The 19,507-nt window shown below is 43.8% G+C and overlaps 1 protein-coding gene across 1 annotated transcript in view; it reads right to left on the bottom strand.

Moving 5' to 3' along the window:
• Window positions 1–19,507, bottom strand: part of LOC123995557 (disks large-associated protein 2-like) — a 194,550-nt gene that overhangs the window by 136,253 nt on the left and 38,790 nt on the right. Inside the window, exon 6 of the mRNA XM_046299191.1 lies at window positions 17,593–17,649. Within this exon, the coding sequence (XP_046155147.1) occupies window positions 17,593–17,649 (57 nt within the window). The remainder of the gene's footprint in view (window positions 1–17,592; window positions 17,650–19,507) is intronic.

The following is a 19,507-nucleotide window of genomic DNA, read 5'->3' on the forward strand; positions in this document are numbered from 1 at the left end:
ACCAGAACCATGTTTAACTCCTACCCTCCAAGTAACCAGAACCATGTTTAACTCCTACCCTCCAAATAACCAGAACCATGTTTAACTCCTACCCTCCAAGTCACCAGAGAACCATGTTTAACTCCTACCCTCCAAGTCACCAGAACCATGTTTAAGTCCTAGCCTCCAAGTAACCAGAACCATGTTTAACTCCTACCCTCCATGTTACCAGAACCATGTTTAACTCCTACCCTCCAAGTAACCAGAACCATGTTTAACTCCTACCCTCCAAGTAACCAGAACCATGTTTAACTCCTACCCTCCAAGTCACCAGAGAACCATGTTTAACTCCTACCCTCCAAGTAACCAGAACCATGTTTAACTCCTACCCTCCAAGTCACCAGAACCATGTTTAACTCCCTACCCTCCAAGTCACCAGAACCATGTTTAACTCCTACCCTCCAGTCCCAGAACCATGTTTAACTCCTACCCTCCAAGTAACCAGAGACCATGTTTAACTCCTACCCTCCAAGTAACCAGAACCATGTTTAACTCCTACCCTCCAAGTCACCAGAACCATGTTTAACTCCTACCCTCCAAATAACCAGAACCATGTTTAACTCCTACCCTCCAAGTAACCAGAACCATGTTTAACTCCTACCCTCTCAGTCACCAGAACCATGTTTAACTCCTACCCTCAAGTAACCAGAACCATGTTTAACTCCTACCCTCCAAGTCACCAGAGAACCATGTTTAACTCCTACCCTCCAAGTAACCAGAACCATGTTTAACTCCTACCCTCCAAGTCACCAGAACCATGTTTAACTCCTACCCTCCAAGTCACCAGAGAACCATGTTTAACTCCTACCCTCCAAGTAACCAGAACCATGTTTAACTCCTACCCTCCAAGTCAACCAGAACCATGTTTAACTCCTACCCTCCAAGTAACCAGAACCATGTTTAACTCCTACCCTCCAAGTAACCAGAACCATGTTTAACTCCTACCCTCCAAGTAACCAGAACCATGTTTAACTCCTACCCTCCAAGTCACCAGAACCATGTTTAACTCCTACCCTCCAAGTAACCAGAACCATGTTTAACTCCTACCCTCCAAGTCACCAGAACCATGTTTAACTCCTACCCTCCAAGTAACCAGAACCATGTTTAACTCCTACCCTCCAAGTAACCAGAACCATGTTTAACTCCTACCCTCCAAATAACCAGAACCATGTTTAACTCCTACCCTCCAAGTAACCAGAACCATGTTTAACTCCTACCCTCCAAGTCACCAGAGAACCATGTTTAACTCCTACCCTCAAATTAACCAGAACCATGTTTAACTCCTACCCTCCAAGTAACCAGAACCATGTTTAACTCCTACCCTCCAAGTAACCAGAGAACCATGTTTAACTCCTACCCTCCAAGTAACCAGAAACCATGTTTAACTCCTACCCTCAAAGTCACCAGAAACCATGTTTAACTCCTACCCTCCAAGTAACCAGAACCATGTTTAACTCCTACCCTCCAAGTAACCAGAACCATGTTTAACTCCTACCCTCCAAGTCACCAGAACCATGTTTAACTCCTACCCTCCAAGTCACCAGAACCATGTTTAACTCCTACCCTCCAGTAACCAGAACCATGTTTAACTCCTACCCTCCATGTAACCAGAACCATGTTTAACTCCTACCCTCCAAGTAACCAGAACCATGTTTAACTCCTACCCTCCAAGTATCCAGAACCATGTTTAACTCCTACCCTCCAAGTCACCAGAGAACCATGTTTAACTCCTACCCTCCAAGTCACCAGAACCATGTTTAACTCCTACCCTCCAAGTAACCAGAACCATGTTTAACTCCTACCCTCCAAGTAACCAGAACCATGTTTAACTCCTACCCTCCAAGAACCATGTTTAACCAGAACCATGTTTAACTCCTACCCTCCAAGTCACCAGAACCATGTTTAACTCCTACCCTCCAAGTCACCAGAACCATGTTTAACTCCTACCCTCCAAGTAACCAGAACCATGTTTAACTCCTACCCTCCAAGTAACCAGAACCATGTTTAACTCCTACCCTCCAAGTCACCAGAACCATGTTTAACTCCTACCCTCCAAGTCACCAGAACCATGTTTAACTCCTACCCTCCAAGTAACCAGAACCATGTTTAACTCCTACCCTCCAGTCACCAGAACCATGTTTAACTCCTACCCTCCAAGTAACCAGAACCATGTTTAACTCCTACCCTCCAAGTCACCAGAACCATGTTTAACTCCTACCCTCCAAGTCACCAGAGAACCATGTTTAACTCCTACCCTCCAAGTCACCAGAACCATGTTTAACTCCTACCCTCCAAGTAACCAGAACCATGTTTAACTCCTACCCTCCAAGTAACCAGAACCATGTTTAACTCCTACCCTCCAAGTAACCAGAACCATGTTTAACTCCTACCCTCCAAGTCAACCAGAACCATGTTTAACTCCTACCCTCCAAGTCACCAGAACCATGTTTAACTCCTACCCTCCAAGTAACCAGAACCATGTTTAACTCCTACCCTCCAAGTAACCAGAACCATGTTTAACTCCTACCCTCCATGTAACCAGAACCATGTTTAACTCCTACCCTCCAAGTCACCAGAACCATGTTTAACTCCTACCCTCCAAGTAACCAGAGAACCATGTTTAACTCCTACCCTCCAAGTCACCAGAACCATGTTTAACTCCTACCCTCCAAGTAACCAGAACCATGTTTAACTCCTACCCTCCAAGTCACCAGAACCATGTTTAACTCCTACCCTCCAAGTCACCAGAAACCATGTTTAACTCCTACCCTCCAAGTCAACCAGAACCATGTTTAACTCCTACCCTCCAAGTCACCAGAACCATGTTTAACTCCTACCCTCCAAGTAACCAGAACCATGTTTAACTCCTACCCTCCAAGTCACCAGAGAACCATGTTTAACTCCTACCCTCCAAGTCACCAGAACCATGTTTAACTCCTACCCTCCAAGTAACCAGAACCATGTTTAACTCCTACCCTCCAAGTCACCAGAAACCATGTTTAACTCACCCTCCAAGTCACCAGAACCATGTTTAACTCCTACCCTCCAAGTCACCAGAACCATGAACCCTCCATGTTTAACTCCTACCCTCCAAGTAACCAGAACCATGTTTAACTCCTACCCTCCAAGTAACAGAACCAACTCCTACCCTCCAGAAGAACCATGTTTAACTCCTACCCTCCAAGTAACCAGAACCATGTTTAACTCCTACCCTCCAAGTCACCAGAACCATGTTTAACTCCTACCCTCCAAGTAACCAGAACCATGTTTAACTCCTACCCTCCAAGTAACCAGAACCATGTTTAACTCCTACCCTCCAGTCACCAGAACCATGTTTAACTCCTACCCTCCAAGTAACCAGAACCATGTTTAACTCCTACCCTCCAAGTCACCAGAAACCATGTTTAACTCCTACCCTCCAAGTCACCAGAGAACCATGTTTAACTCCTACCCTCCAAGTCACCAGAACCATGTTTAACTCCTACCCTCCAAGTCACCAGAACCATGTTTAACTCCTACCCTCCAAGTAACCAGAACCATGTTTAACTCCTACCCTCCAAGTAACCAGAACCATGTTTAACTCCTACCCTCCAAGTCACCAGAGAACCATGTTTAACTCCTACCCTCCAAGTAACCAGAACCATGTTTAACTCCTACCCTCCAAGTCACCAGAACCATGTTTAACTCCTACCCTCCAAGTAACCAGAACCATGTTTAACTCCTACCCTCCAAGTAACCAGAACCATGTTTAACTCCTACCCTCCAAGTCACCAGAACCATGTTTAACTCCTACCAAGTTTAACTCAGAGAACCATGTTTAACTCCTACCCTCCAAGTCAAGAGAACCATGTTTAACTCCTACCCTCCAAGTCACCAGAGAACCATGTTTAACTCCTACCCTCCAAGTCACCAGAACCATGTTTAACTCCTACCCTCCAAGTAACAATAACCATGTTTTACTCCTACCTTCTAGGTCACCAGAGAACCTTGTTTAACTCCTACCCTCCAAGTAACCAGAACCATGTTCAACTCCTACCCTCCAAGTATCCAGAACCATGTTTAACTCCTACCCTCCAAGTCACCAGAGAACCATGTTTAACTCCTACCCTCCAAGTCACCAGAACCATGTTTAACTCCTACCCTCCAAGTCACCAGAGAACCATGTTTAACTCCTACCCTCCAAGTCACCAGAGAACCATGTTTAACACCCTACCCTCCAAGTCACCAAAGAACCGTGTTTAACTCCTACCCTCCAAGTCACCAGAACCATATTTAACTCCTACCCTCCAAGTAGCCAGAACCATGTTTAACTCCTACTATCCAAGTAACCAGAACCATGTTTACCTCCTACCCTCCAAGTCACAAGAGAACCATGTTTAACTCCTACCCTCCAAGTAACCAGAACCATGTTTAACTCCTACCCTCCAAGTCACCAGAACCATATTTAACTCCTACCCTCCAAGTAGCCAGAACCATGTTTAACTCCTACTATCCAAGTAACCAGAACCATGTTTACCTCCTACCATCCAAGTCACAAGAGAACCATGTTTAACTCCTACCCTCCAAGTAACCAGAACCATGTTTAACTCCTACCCTCCAAGTCACCAGAGAACCATGTTTAACTCCTACCCTCCAAGTCACCAGAGAACCATGTTTAACACCCTACCCTCCAAGTCATCAGAGAACCATGTTTAACTCCTACCCTCCAAGTCACCAGAACCATGTTTAAGTCCTACCCTCCAAGTAACCAGAACCATGTTTAACTGCTACTATCCAAGTAACCAGAACCATGTTTAACTGCTACACTCCAAGTCACCAGAGAACCATGTTTAATTCCTACCCTCCAAGTAACCAGAACCATGTTTAACTCCTACCCTCCAAGTAACCAGAACCATGTTTAACTCCTACCCTCCAAGTCACCAGAGAACCATGTTTAACTCCTACCCTCCAAGTCACAAGAGAACCATGTTTAACTCCTACCCTCCAAGTCACCAGAGAACCATGTTTAACTCCTACCATCCAAGTAACCAGAACCATGTTTAACTCCTACCCTCAAAGTAACCAGAACCATGTTTAACTCCTACACTCCAAGTCACCAGAGAAACATGTTTAACTCCTACCCTCCAAGTTACCAGAACCATGTTTAACTCCTACCCTTAAAATAACCAGAACCATGTTTAACTCCTACCCTCCAAGTCATCAGAGAACCATGTTTAACACCCTACCCTCCAAGTCACCAGAACCATGTTTAAGTCCTAGCCTCCAAGTAACCAGAGAACCATGTTTAACTCCTACCCTCCATGTTACCAGAGAACCATGTTTACCTCCTACCCTCCAAGTAACCAGAACCATGTTTAACTCCTACCATCCAAGTAACCAGAACCATGTTTAACTGCTACCCTCCAAGTCACCAGAGAACCATGTTTAACCACCCTCCACGTAACCAGAACCATGTTTATCTCCTACCCTCCAAGTAACCAGAACCATGTTTAATTCCTACCCTCCAAGTCACCAGAGAACCATGTTTAACTCCCTACCCTCCAAGTCACCAGAGAACCATGTTTAACTCCTACCCTCCTAGTAACCAGAACCATGTTTAACTCCTACCCTCCAAGTCACCAGAACCATGTTTACCTCCTACCCTCCAAGTAACAAGAACCATGTTTAACTCCTACCCTCCAAGTCACCAGAGAACCATGTTTAACCAAATAACCAGAACCATGTTTAACTCCTACCCTCCAAGTAACAAGAACCATGTTTAACTCCTACCCTCCAAGTCACCAGAGAATCATGTTTAACTACTATCCTCCAAATAACCAGAACCATGTTTAACTCCTACCCTCCAAGTAACCAGAACCATGTTTAACTCCTACCCTCTCAGACACCAGAACCATGTTTAACTCCTACCCTCCAAGTAACCAGAACCATGTTTAACTCCTACCCTCCAAGTCACCAGAGAACCATGTTTAACTCCTACCCTCCAAGTCACCAGAGAACCATGTTTAACACCCTACCCTCCAAGTCACCAAAGAACCGTGTTTAACTCCTACCCTCCAAGTCACCAGAACCATATTTAACTCCTACCCTCCAAGTAGCCAGAACCATGTTTAACTCCTACTATCCAAGTAACCAGAACCATGTTTACCTCCTACCCTCCAAGTCACAAGAGAACCATGTTTAACTCCTACCCTCCAAGTAACCAGAACCATGTTTAACTCCTACCCTCCAAGTCACCAGAACCATATTTAACTCCTACCCTCCAAGTAGCCAGAACCATGTTTAACTCCTACTATCCAAGTAACCAGAACCATGTTTACCTCCTACCCTCCAAGTCACAAGAGAACCATGTTTAACTCCTACCCTCCAAGTAACCAGAACCATGTTTAACTCCTACCCTCCAAGTCACCAGAGAACCATGTTTAACTCCTACCCTCCAAGTCACCAGAGAACCATGTTTAACACCCTACCCTCCAAGTCATCAGAGAACCATGTTTAACTCCTACCCTCCAAGTCACCAGAACCATGTTTAAGTCCTACCCTCCAAGTAACCAGAACCATGTTTAACTGCTACTATCCAAGTAACCAGAACCATGTTGAACTGCTACCCTCCAAGTCACCAGAGAACCATGTTTAATTCCTACCCTCCAAGTAACCAGAACCATGTTTAACTCCTACCCTCCAAGTAACCAGAACCATGTTTAACTCCTACCCTCCAAGTCACCAGAGAACCATGTTTAACTCCTACCCTCCAAGTCACAAGAGAACCATGTTTAACTCCTACCCTCCAAGTCACCAGAGAACCATGTTGAACTCCTACCATCCAAGTAACCAGAACCATGTTTAACTCCTACCCTCAAAGTAACCAGAACCATGTTTAACTCCTACACTCCAAGTCACCAGAGAAACATGTTTAACTCCTACCCTCCAAGTTACCAGAACCATGTTTAACTCCTACCCTTAAAATAACCAGAACCATGTTTAACTCCTACCCTCCAAGTCATCAGAGAACCATGTTTAACACCCTACCCTCCAAGTCACCAGAACCATGTTTAAGTCCTAGCCTCCAAGTAACCAGAGAACCATGTTTAACTCCTACCCTCCATGTTACCAGAGAACCATGTTTACCTCCTACCCTCCAAGTAACCAGAACCATGTTTAACTCCTACCATCCAAGTAACCAGAACCATGTTTAACTGCTACCCTCCAAGTCACCAGAGAACCATGTTTAACACGTACCCTCCACGTAACCAGAACCATGTTTATCTCCTACCCTCCAAGTAACCAGAACCATGTTTAATTCCTACCCTCCAAGTCACCAGAGAACCATGTTTAACACCCTACCCTCCAAGTCACCAGAGAACCATGTTTAACTCCTACCCTCCAAGTAACCAGAACCATGTTTAACTCCTACCCTCCAAGTCACCATAGAACCATGTTTACCTCCTACCCTCCAAGTAACAAGAACCATGTTTAACTCCTACCCTCCAAGTCACCAGAGAACCATGTTTAACTCCTACCATCCAAATAACCAGAACCATGTTTAACTCCTACCCTCCAAGTAACCAGAACCATGTTTAACTCCTACCCTATCAGTCACCAGAACCATGTTTAACTCCTACCCTCCAAGTAACCAGAACCATGTTTAACTCCTACCCTCCAAGTCACCAGAGAACCATGTTTATCTCCTACCCTCCAAGTAACCAGAACCATGCTTAACTCCTACCCTCCAAGTAACCAGAACCATGTTTAACTCCTACCCTTCAAGTCACCAGAGAATCATGTTTAACTCCTACCTTCCAAGTAACAAGAACAATGTTTAACTCCTACCCTCCAAGTAACCAGAACCATGTTTAACTCCTACCCTCCAAGTAACCATAACCATGTTTTTATCTCCTACCCTCCAAGTCACCAGAACCATGTTTAACTCCTACCCTCCAAGTCACCAGAGAACCATGTTTAACTCCTACCCTCCAAGTAACCAGAACCATGTTTAACTCCTACCTTCCAAGTCACCAGAGAACCATGTTTACCTCCTACCCTCCAAGTAACAAGAACCATGTTTAACTCCTACCCTCCAAGTCACCAGAGAACCATGTTTAACTCCTACCCTCCAAGTAACCAGAACCATGTTTAACTCCTACCCTATCAGTCACCAGAACCATGTTTAACTCCTACCCTCCAAATAACCAGAACCCATGTTTAACTCCTACCCTCCAAGTAACCAGAACCATGTTTAACTCCTACACTCCAAGTGACCAGAGAACCATGTTTAACTCCTCCCCTCAAATTAACCAGAACCATGTTTAACTCCTACCCTCCAAGTAACAAGAACCATGTTTACCTCCTACCCTCCAAGTAACAAGAACCATGTTTAACTCCTACCCTCCAAGTCACCAGAGAACCATGTTTAACTCCTACACTCAAAGTCACCAGAGAACCATGTTTAACTCCTACCCTCCAAGTAACCAGAACCATGTTTATCTCCTACCCTCCAAGTAACCAGAACCATGTTTAATTCCTACCCTCCAAGTCACCAGAGAACCATGTTTAACTCCTACCCTCCATGTCACCAGAACCATGTTTAAGTCCTACCCTCCAAGTAACCAGAACCATGTTTAACTCCTACCCTCCATGTAACCAGAACCATGTTTAACTCCTACCCTCCAAGTAACCAGAACCATGTTTAACTCCTACCCTCCAAGTATCCAGAACCATGTTTAACTCCTACCCTCCAAGTCACCAGAGAACCATGTTTAACTCCTACCCTCCAAGTCACCAGAACCATGTTTAACTTCTACCCTCCATGTAACCAGGACCATGTTTAACTCCTACCCTCCAAGTAACCAGAACCATGTTTAACTCCTACCCTCTCAGTCACCAGAACCATGTTTAACTCCTACCCTCCAAGTAACCAGAACCATGTTTAACTCCTACCCTCCAAGTAACCAGAACCATGTTTAACTCCTACCCTCCAAGTCACCAGAACCATGTTTAAGTCCTACCCTCCATGTAACCAGGACCATGTTTAACTCCTACCCTCCAAGTAACCAGAACCATGTTTAACTCCTACCCTCCATGTAACCAGAACCCTGTTTAACTCCTACCCTCTCAGTCAGCAGAACCATGTTTAACTCCTACCCTCCAAGTAACCAGAACCATGTTTAACTCCTACCCTCTCAGTCACCAGAACCATGTTTAACTCCTACCCTCCAAGTAACCAGAACCATGTTTAACTCCTACCCTCCAAGTCACCAGAGAACCATGTTTAACTCCTACACTCAAAGTCACCAGAGAACCATGTTTAACTCCTACCCTCCAAGTCACCAGAACCATGTTTAACTCATACCCTCCATGTAACCAGGACCATGTTTAACTCCTACCCTCCAAGTAACCAGAAGCATGTTTAACTCCTACCCTCTCAGTCACCAGAACCATGTTTAACTCCTACCCTCCAAGTAACCAGAACCATGTTTAACTCCTACCCTCAAAGTAACCAGAACCATGTTTAACTCCTACCCTCCAAGTCACCAGAACCATGTTTAACTCCTACCCTCCATGTAACCAGGACCATGTTTAACTCCTACCCTCCAAGTAACCAGAACCATGTTTAACTCCTACCCTCCATGTAACCAGAACCCTGTTTAACTCCTACCCTCTCAGTCACCAGAACCATGTTTAACTCCTACCCTCCAAGTAACCAGAACCATGTTTAACTCCTACCCTCTCAGTCACCAGAACCATGTTTAACTCCTACCCTCCAAGTAACCAGAACCATGTTTAACTCCTACCCTCCAAGTCACCAGAGAACCATGTTTAACTCCTACACTCAAAGTCACCAGAGAACCATGTTTAACTCCTACCCTCCAAGTCACCAGAACCATGTTTAAGTCCTACCCTCCAAGTAACCAGAACCATGTTTAACTCCTACCCTCCAAGTATCCAGAACCATGTTTAACTCCTACCCTCCAAGTCACCAGAGAACCATGTTTAACTCCTACCCTCCAAGTCACCAGAACCATGTTTAACTCCTACCCTCCAAGTAACCAGAACCATGTTTAACTCCTACCCTCCAAGTATCCAGAACCATGTTTAACTCCTACCCTCCAAGTCACCAGAGAACCATGTTTAACTCCTACCCTCCAAGTCACCAGAACCATGTTTAACTCCTACCCTCCATGTAACCAGGACCAGGTTTAACTCCTACCCTCCAAGTAACCAGAACCATGTTTAACTCCTACCCTCCATGTAACCAGAACCCTGTTTAACTCCTACCCTCTCAGTCACCAGAACCATGTTTAACTCCTACCCTCCAAGTAACCAGAACCATGTTTAACTCCTACCCCCTCAGTCACCAGAACCATGTTTAACTCCTACCCTCCAAGTAACCAGAACCATGTTTAACTCCTACCCTCCAAGTCACCAGAGAACCATGTTTAACTCCTACACTCAAAGTCACCAGAGAACCATGTTTAACTCCTACCCTCCAAGTAACCAGAACCATGTTTATCTACTACCCTCCAAGTAACCAGAACCATGTTTAATTCCTACCCTCCATGTCACCAGAGAACCATGTTTAACTCCTACCCTCCATGTCACCAGAACCATGTTTAAGTCCTACCCTCCAAGTAACCAGAACCATGTTTAACTCCTACCCTCCATGTAACCAGAACCATGTTTAACTCCTACCCTCCGAGTAACCAGAACCATGTTTAACTCCTACCCTCCAAGTATCCAGAACCATGTTTAACTCCTACCCTCCAAGTCACCAGAGAACCATGTTTAACTCCTACCCTCCAAGTCACCAGAACCATGTTTAACTCCTACCCTCCATGTAACCAGGACCATGTTTAACTCCTACCCTCCAAGTAACCAGAACCATGTTTAACTCCTACCCTCCAGTACCAGAACCATGTTTAACTCCTACCCGCCAAGTCACCAGAGAACCATGTTTAACTCCTACCCTCCAAGTCACCAGAGAACCATGTTTACCTCCTACCCTCCAAGTAACCAGAACCATGTTTAACTCCTACCCTCCAAGACACCAGAACCATGTTTAACTCCTACCCTCCAAGTAACCAGAACCATGTTTAACTCCTACCTCACCAGTAGAACCATGTTTAACTCCTACCCTCCAAGTCCAGAACCATGTTTAACTCCTACCAGAGAACCATGTTTAACTCCTACCCTCCAAGTCACCAGAACCATGTTTAACTCCTACCCTCCAAGTCACCAGAACCATGTTTAACTCCTACCCTCCCAGAGTCACCAGAGAACCATGTTTAACTCCTACCCTCCAAGTCACCAGAGAACCATGTTTAACTCCTACCCTCCAAGTCACCAGAACCATGTTTAACTCCTCCACCCTCCATGTTTAACTCCTACCCTCCAAGTGTTTAACTCCTACCCAAGTAACCAGAACCATGTTTAACTCCTACCCTCCAAGTAACCAGAACCATGTTTAACTCCTACCCTCCAAGTAACCAGAACCATGTTTAACTCCTACCCTCCAAGTATGTTTAACTCCTACCCTCCAAGTAACCAGAACCATGTTTAACTCCTACCAGAAACCATGTTTAACTCCTACCCTCCAAGTAACCAGAACCATGTTTAACTCCTACCCTCCAAGTCACCAGAACCATGTTTAACTCCTACCCTCCAAGTCACCAGAGAACCATGTTTAACTCCTACCCTCCAAGTCACCAGAAACCATGTTTAACTCCTACCCTCCAAGTCACCAGAACCATGTTTAACTCCTACCCTCCAAGTAACCAGAACCATGTTTAACTCCTACTATCCAAGTAACCAGAACCATGTTTAACTCCTACCCTCCAAGTCACCAGAAACCATGTTTAACCCTCCAAGTAACCAGAACCATGTTTAACTCCTACCCTCCAAGTAACCAGAACCATGTTTAACTCCTACCCTCCAAGTCACCAGAACCATGTTTAACTCCTACCCTCCAAGTCACCAGAGAACCATGTTTAACTCCTACCCTCCAAGTCACCAGAGAACCATGTTTAACTCCTACCCTCCAAGTAACCAGAACCATGTTTAACTCCTACCCTCCAAAGTAACCAGAACCATGTTTAACTCCTACCCTCCAAGTCACCAGAAAACATGTTTAACTCCTACCCTCCAAGTAAGAACCATGTTTAACTCCTACCCTCCAAGTAACCAGAACCATGTTTAACTCCTACCCTACACCAGAGAACCATCCACCCTCCAAGTCACCAGAACCATGTTTAACTCCATCCAAGTTGTTTAACTCCTACCCTCCAAGTCACCAGAGAACCAGAACCATGAACCATTTAACTCCTACCCTCCAAGTCCAGAACCATGTTTAACTCCTACCCTCCAAGTAAGAGAACCAGAACCATGTTGTTTATCTCCTACCCTCCAAGTACCAGAAACCATGTTTAATTCCTACCCTCCAAGTCACCAGAGAACCATGTTTAACCATCCAAGTTTTTAACTCCTACCCTCCAAGTAACCAGAACCATGTTTAACTCCTACCCTCCAAGTCACCAGAACCATGTTTAACTCCTACCCTCCAAGTAACAGAACCATGTTTAACTCCTACCCTCCAAGTCACCAGAGAACCATGTTTAACTCCTACCCTCCAAGTGAACCATGTTTAACTCCTACCCTCCAAGTAACCAGAACCATGTTTAACTCCTACCCTCCAAGTCACCAGAACCATGTTTAACTCCTAGTAACCAGAACCATGTTTAACTCCTACCCCTCAGTCACCAGAACCATGTTTAACTCCTACCCCTACCCTCCAAGTCACCAGAGAACCATGTTTAACTCCTACCCTCCAAGTCACCAGAACCATGTTTAACTCCTACCCTCCAAGTAACCAGAACCATGTTTAACTCCTACCCTCCAAGTAACCAGAACCATGTTTAACTCCTACCCTCCAAGTCACCAGAACCATGTTTAACTCCTACCCTCCAAAACCATGTTTAACTCACCAAAGAACCATGTTTAACTCCTACCCTCCAAGTAACCAGAACCATGTTTAACTCCTACCCTCCAAGTCACCAGAACCATGTTTAACTCCTACCCTCCAGAACCATGTTTAACTCCTACCCAAGTCACCAGAACCATGTTTAACTCCTACCAGAACCATGTTTAACTCCTACCCTCCAAGTCACCAGAACCATGTTTAACTCCTACCCTCCAAGTCACCAGAACCATGTTTAACTCCTACCCTCCAAGTCACCAGAGAACCATGTTTAAAGTCACCAGAACCATGTTTAACTCCTACCCTCCAAGTCACCAGAACCATGTTTAACTCCTCCCTCCAAGTAACCAGAACCATGTTTAACTCCTACCCTCCAAGAACCATGTTTAACTCCTACCCTCCAAGTCACACCAGAACCATCCAAGTTTTTAACTCCTACCCTCCAAGTAACCAGAACCATGTTTAACTCCTACCCTCCAAGTCACCAGAACCATGTTTAACTCCTACCCTCCAAGTAACCAGAACCATGTTTAACTCCTACCCTCCAAGTAACCAGAACCATGTTTAACTCCTACCCTCCAAGTAACCAGAACCATGTTTAACTCCTACCCTCAAGAACCATGTTTAACTCCTACCCTCCAGAAGAACCATGTTTAACTCCTACCCTCCAAGTAACCAGAACCATGTTTAACACCAGTGTTTAACTCCTACCCTCCAAGTAACCAGAACCATGTTTAACTCCTACCCTCCAAGTAACCAGAACCATGTTTAACTCCTACCCTCCAGAGTCAACCAGAAACCATGTTTAACTCCTCCTAACCCTACCCTCCAAGTAACCAGAACCATGTTTAACTCCTACCCTCCAAGTAACCAGAACCATGTTTAACTCCTACCCTCCAAGTAACCAGAACCATGTTTAACTCCTACCCTCCAAGTCACCAGAGTGTTTAACTCCTACCCTCCAAGTAACCAGAACCATGTTTAACTCCTACCCTCCAAGTATCCAGAACCATGTTTAACTCCTACCCTCCAAGTCACCAGAGAACCATGTTTAACTCCTACCCTCCAAGTCACCAGAACCATGTTTAACTCCTACCCTCCATGTCCCAGGACCATGTTTAACTCCTACCCTCCAAGTAACCAGAACCATGTTTAACTCCTACCCTCTCAGTCACCAGAACCATGTTTAACTCCTACCCGCCAAGTCACCAGAGAACCATGTTTAACTCCTACCCTCCAAGTCACCAGAGAACCATGTTTACCTCCTACCCTCCAAGTAACCAGAACCATGTTTAACTCCTACCCTCCATGTAAACAAAACCATGTTTAACTCATACTCTCCAAGTAACCAGAACCATGTTTAACTCCTACCCTCCAAGACACCAGAACCATGTTTAACTCCTACCCTCCAAGTAACAATAACCATGTTTTACTCCTACCTTCTAGGTCACCAGAGAACCTTGTTTAACTCCTACCCTCCAAGTAACCAGAACCATGTTCAACTCCTACCCTCCAAGTAACCAGAACCATGTTTAACTCCTACCCTCCAAGTATCCAGAACCATGTTTAACTCCTACCCTCCAAGTCACCAGAGAACCATGTTTAACTCCTACCCTCCAAGTCACCAGAACCATGTTTAACTCCTACCCTCCATGTAACCAGGACCATGTTTAACTCCTACCCTCCAAGTAACCAGAACCATGTTTAACTCCTACCCTCTCAGTCACCAGAACCATGTTTAACTCCTACCCGCCAAGTCACCAGAGAACCATGTTTAACTCCTACCCTCCAAGTCACCAGAGAACCATGTTCTACCTCCTACCCTCCAAGTAACCAGAACCATGTTTAACTCCTACCCTCCATGTAAACAAAACCATGTTTAACTCATACTCTCCAAGTAACCAGAACCATGTTTAACTCCTACCCTCCAAGACACCAGAACCATGTTTAACTCCTACCCTCCAAGTACCAATAACCATGTTTTACTCCTACCTTCTAGGTCACCAGAGAACCTTGTTTAACTCCTACCCTCCAAGTAACCAGAACCATGTTCAACTCCTACCCTCCAAGTAACCAGAACCATGTTTAACTCCTACCCTCCAAGTAATCAGAACCATGTTTAACTCCTAACCTCAAAGTAACCAGAACCATGTTTAACTCCTACACTCAGTCACCACAGAACCGTGTTTAACTCCTACCCTCCAAGTAACCAGAACCATGTTTAACTCCCACCCTCAGTCACCACAGAACCATGTTTAACCTCTACCACCAGCTGCTTTACACAACCCACATCGAGAGCCATGATGACCTCACACATTGGACAGATCCTCATTATCACACCACCACCACCTAACTAATGACTAGCAGGCAGCTCAGGCTTAGTACATATCCTCAGTACCATAGAGATCCTATTAAGTTACTAGAGGGGCTATGTCATAAACCCTTCAAGTTACAGAATGGGGTCAAGATGGCTGCCATATTGATCAGGGAGAAATACAAACCAGTCTAATTGGAATGAATGGTAGTAGAAGCATAATCCTGATTTGACATATGCAGAAATTGTAGTCAAATATTTATACAGATGTATACATCAAATTGGTATAACACCTTTACAAATACAGTCTATAGAGGTTTTATACCAATTCTCTGTATAAATATATGACAATATGTTAGGTAGACAATAATTCTACAATTTCTGATATCACATGCCTTACTTTCCAAGGATACATACATGTTAACATGTAATGTCTGTTTGCATATATTTTAGAGGCTATTTATACAGGGAATTGGTATACATACTGTTTATAAAGGTTTTATGCCAATTCCCAGTATAAATAGCATCTAAAATATATGCAAATAGACATTACATGTCAACATTTACGTATCCTTGGAAACCAGCGAGTGCCATTATATGATCTCAATATGCATACTACCGTTCTCCCCACTCTCATGCTTCGAATGCATTCTCCAAGGACGTTCTCTTGAGTCCGTTCTTGTGAGGACGAGAACATGGAGAACTCATAAAAGATTACATTTGAGAAGCATTCACACTCCCCTACTGTATTAACTCACACATGCTGCACCTCCCCATTCACTGAACCTGCTTCCAGCCGGGACAAAGACAAAACCAAATATACAGAAAGCAAACATTTCACTTCATAAATATCAGCTAGCTACATGTGAATCGCAGTAATCTAGCTAGCCAGCTACTTAAACAGACAAAAATGACCTAAAACAAATGTTATAACTTGGACAGACTCTCTTCTCTGTATACATCAATGATGTCGCTCTTGCTGGTGGTGATTCTCTGATCCACCTCTACACAGATGACACCATTCTGTATACATCTGGCCCTTCTTTGGACTCTGTGTTAACAACCCTCCAGGCGAGCTTCAATGCCATACAACTCTCCTTCTGTGGCCTCCAATTGCTCTTGAATACAAGTAAAACTAAATGCATGCTCTTCAACAGATCGCTGCCTGCACCTGCCCACCTGTCCAACATCACTACTCTGGACGGCTCTGAAGTAGAATATGTCGACAACTACCATGCCAAATGCACGCTCTCTCAAAACCTGAGACATTTGTGGCATTGTGTTGTGTGACAAAACTGCACATTTTAGAGTGGCCTTTTATTGTCCCCAGCACAAGGTGTACCTGTGTAATGATCATGCTGTTTAATCGGCTTCTTGATATGCCACACCTGTCATGTTAATGGTTTATCTTGGCAAAGGATAAATGCTCACTCATAGGGATGTAAATAAATATGTGCACAAAATTGGACAGACATTAAACATTTTTTTGGGGGGGGGATCTTTCATTTCAGCTCATGAAACATGGGACCAAAACTTCACATGTTGCGCTTATTTTTTTGTTCATTTCAGCCAGTGCATGGCTGTGGATTGACTGCATTGTTTGAATGGAATGTTGGCATATTGGTAGTTAATTTGAAAAATGCATGGAATCATCCCTCTAATACTGACTGGCTAGCTAGCTAACAAACATTATTTTACACAATATCTTATCAAAGCACTTGCAAACCACGGTTGACCAACTCCTTGACCAAAATGGCTGACGTTTATTCCGTCATAAGGTTCATTTCCATCCTAGTATTCTAATTCTATGCTTAGTATCACACCACCACAAGCTAACTAATGACCGGCAGGCAGCTCAGGATTTCCATCATCAGTTGTGATGGATGGACAAAATGAAATAGCAGAGATTAGATAATGATCAGCCCACCAATATTCTACACCGTGCATCTACATCTGCATTTCTTGTTGTTTGGGGTTTAAGGCTGGGTTTCTGTACAGCACTTTATGACATCGGCTGATGTTAAAAGGGTTTTATAAATACATTTGATTGATTGATTGATTGATATTAGAGTTGACTATTCACACTGAAAAAGTTTATTTTGTAAAGCATCATTTTAAACCCTGAAGTGTTAAGAAGTGAACACATTAAAACATTTTACTCTATGTAGAGTGGGACATTATAGACACTATTTTTGGTGTTAGACTTAACACTTCATTAACACTGGCAATGTTGCAATGTATGGATTGGTGAAGGTGATGAGGGCTTTCTTACCTGGAGGTGGATCGGCTCGGTCCACACTGCAGGAAGAAGGGAGACGAAACTGGATCCCTGGAAAGAATAGGCAACACCAGTTAGTAAGGGGGAAAGAAGGGCCAGGAGAGACACATCCACATAGTTTATCTGACTATAACAGTACCTACCATGCCTCAGGCCAACACTTGTATCAGGATCACAGTCAAGCGAGAGTCACAGACATATTTCACGTGATATACAAATACATTTCTTCCCATTGATCATGATATTTGATCAATCAATAACAAAGAAAAACGTGGACATTACAGTGCTGGGATGGTCCACAGTTTTTAACGTTTGCCGTGTTCCCATCCACAACAAGAACATTAACACAACAGTGTCATCAAGACTGTTTTCAGTTATGACTGGTGGAACCACAGATATTAGGCTGTGCTGAAAAGTCTATTCTGCATGATTACACAGAGAAAAAACATGCAGAAATATCTACTAATCTCACAGAACATAGAACTGTGCCCTGATGCACACCACGGGAACAAATAGTCACACATGAGAAAGTAAACAAGAGATGAGACAGGATCATCAACATAACCAGTTAAAGGTAAATACATGAGTAAATGTACAAATAACAAAATACATGCAGAGGTAGATTGTAGGTAATGAGGCATGAGCACATAAAAGATAAAAGAAGAGAGAGCCTAAATGGATATAAAAAACAACTGTTTATAATGAAGATTTAAAAAATGGGTTGGACTAATCAGCTGAGAAATATGTTAAAAGAGGAAGGACAAATAAAGGAGAAAGACACATCAATCAAACATTCAATTAACGAGTCTGCCAGACAAACACCACATAAACATGAGATTGAATTGGAACAAGATCTGTCAAGAAGTTGCAGTAGTGTTTAGCAGATTTGCAGAGGGCCATGAGGTTCAGACAGCAAAGTGTCAGAGTAAATTAGACAAAGTGGGTCTGCTAGGACAGTACCTGTAAGTACAGACAGTTGCAATCAATTAGAGAGATTCAATTCAATCACTGTCTGCAGGCGTGTCTGTAGTAATAATGCACCGGTGCAGAGTAAAATTACACTCTAGTGAAGAGTTCGAGAGTAGCTATTTAAGGGCCACCTAATTAAAAGTATTTCTACTACAGTATCTTGTATTTGTTCTGTCTAGCATATGCTGACTGATCAGTCTGCCTTTGACTCCTTCTCTGTCCAGAGGAACTCTCAGACCTTTTCCATTGTTTCCTGGTGGTCAAAAACATCAGCCACATCGTTGTGGGCATTTTAACAGCCAGACACTCTTCTCCATTTACCTCCATCCATCTGAGCCATTGGCGGCCCCCTGCCATAGCCTGGCAGTAAGACTGGAGGGAAGGTGATCTTTCTCAGGTCAGGATGGTACTAGTGTAATGGTGTCATGGGATGACTGACAAGCAACATGAGCATGGGGGCAGCAGATTGATCACGAGCAGTTGGGTATGGGTATTCATCATGCTGAATAACTGGGACCAATTCAGATTAGAAAAATGGTGAATAGACTTGCATTTAAATACAGGTCCTTTGTTCCTAATCTTGACCAAAAAAAAGGCAATTAAAATGCAGGAAATTCATAGTTTCCTCACAAAAAGTGATCAATTAAAATTAGAGAAATTCAACAAACTTCCCATGGTATGTTAGACTGAATGCTAAAGGTACTGCATATGATAGGTGCTTTGCCAAAGGGAATGGAGTGGAATAATGAATGGATGGAGTGAAAGATGGATAGATGGTTGGATAGAGGACAAACTCGATAGAGGACAGGTTGAGGATGAAGACAGTCCGTTATGGTCCAGCTGACTCCACTACTGCTGGTTTTCTGAGTTAAAGAGCCGGTGATGTTGATTCTCTTTCAGTTGAAAGTAGAAAAAACAACCATGTTTTCCATAGTCACAT

The sequence above is a fragment of the Oncorhynchus gorbuscha genome, linkage group LG14 (genome assembly GCF_021184085.1).
Source record: "Oncorhynchus gorbuscha isolate QuinsamMale2020 ecotype Even-year linkage group LG14, OgorEven_v1.0, whole genome shotgun sequence".
In the NCBI taxonomy this organism is placed as follows: domain Eukaryota; kingdom Metazoa; phylum Chordata; class Actinopteri; order Salmoniformes; family Salmonidae; genus Oncorhynchus; species Oncorhynchus gorbuscha.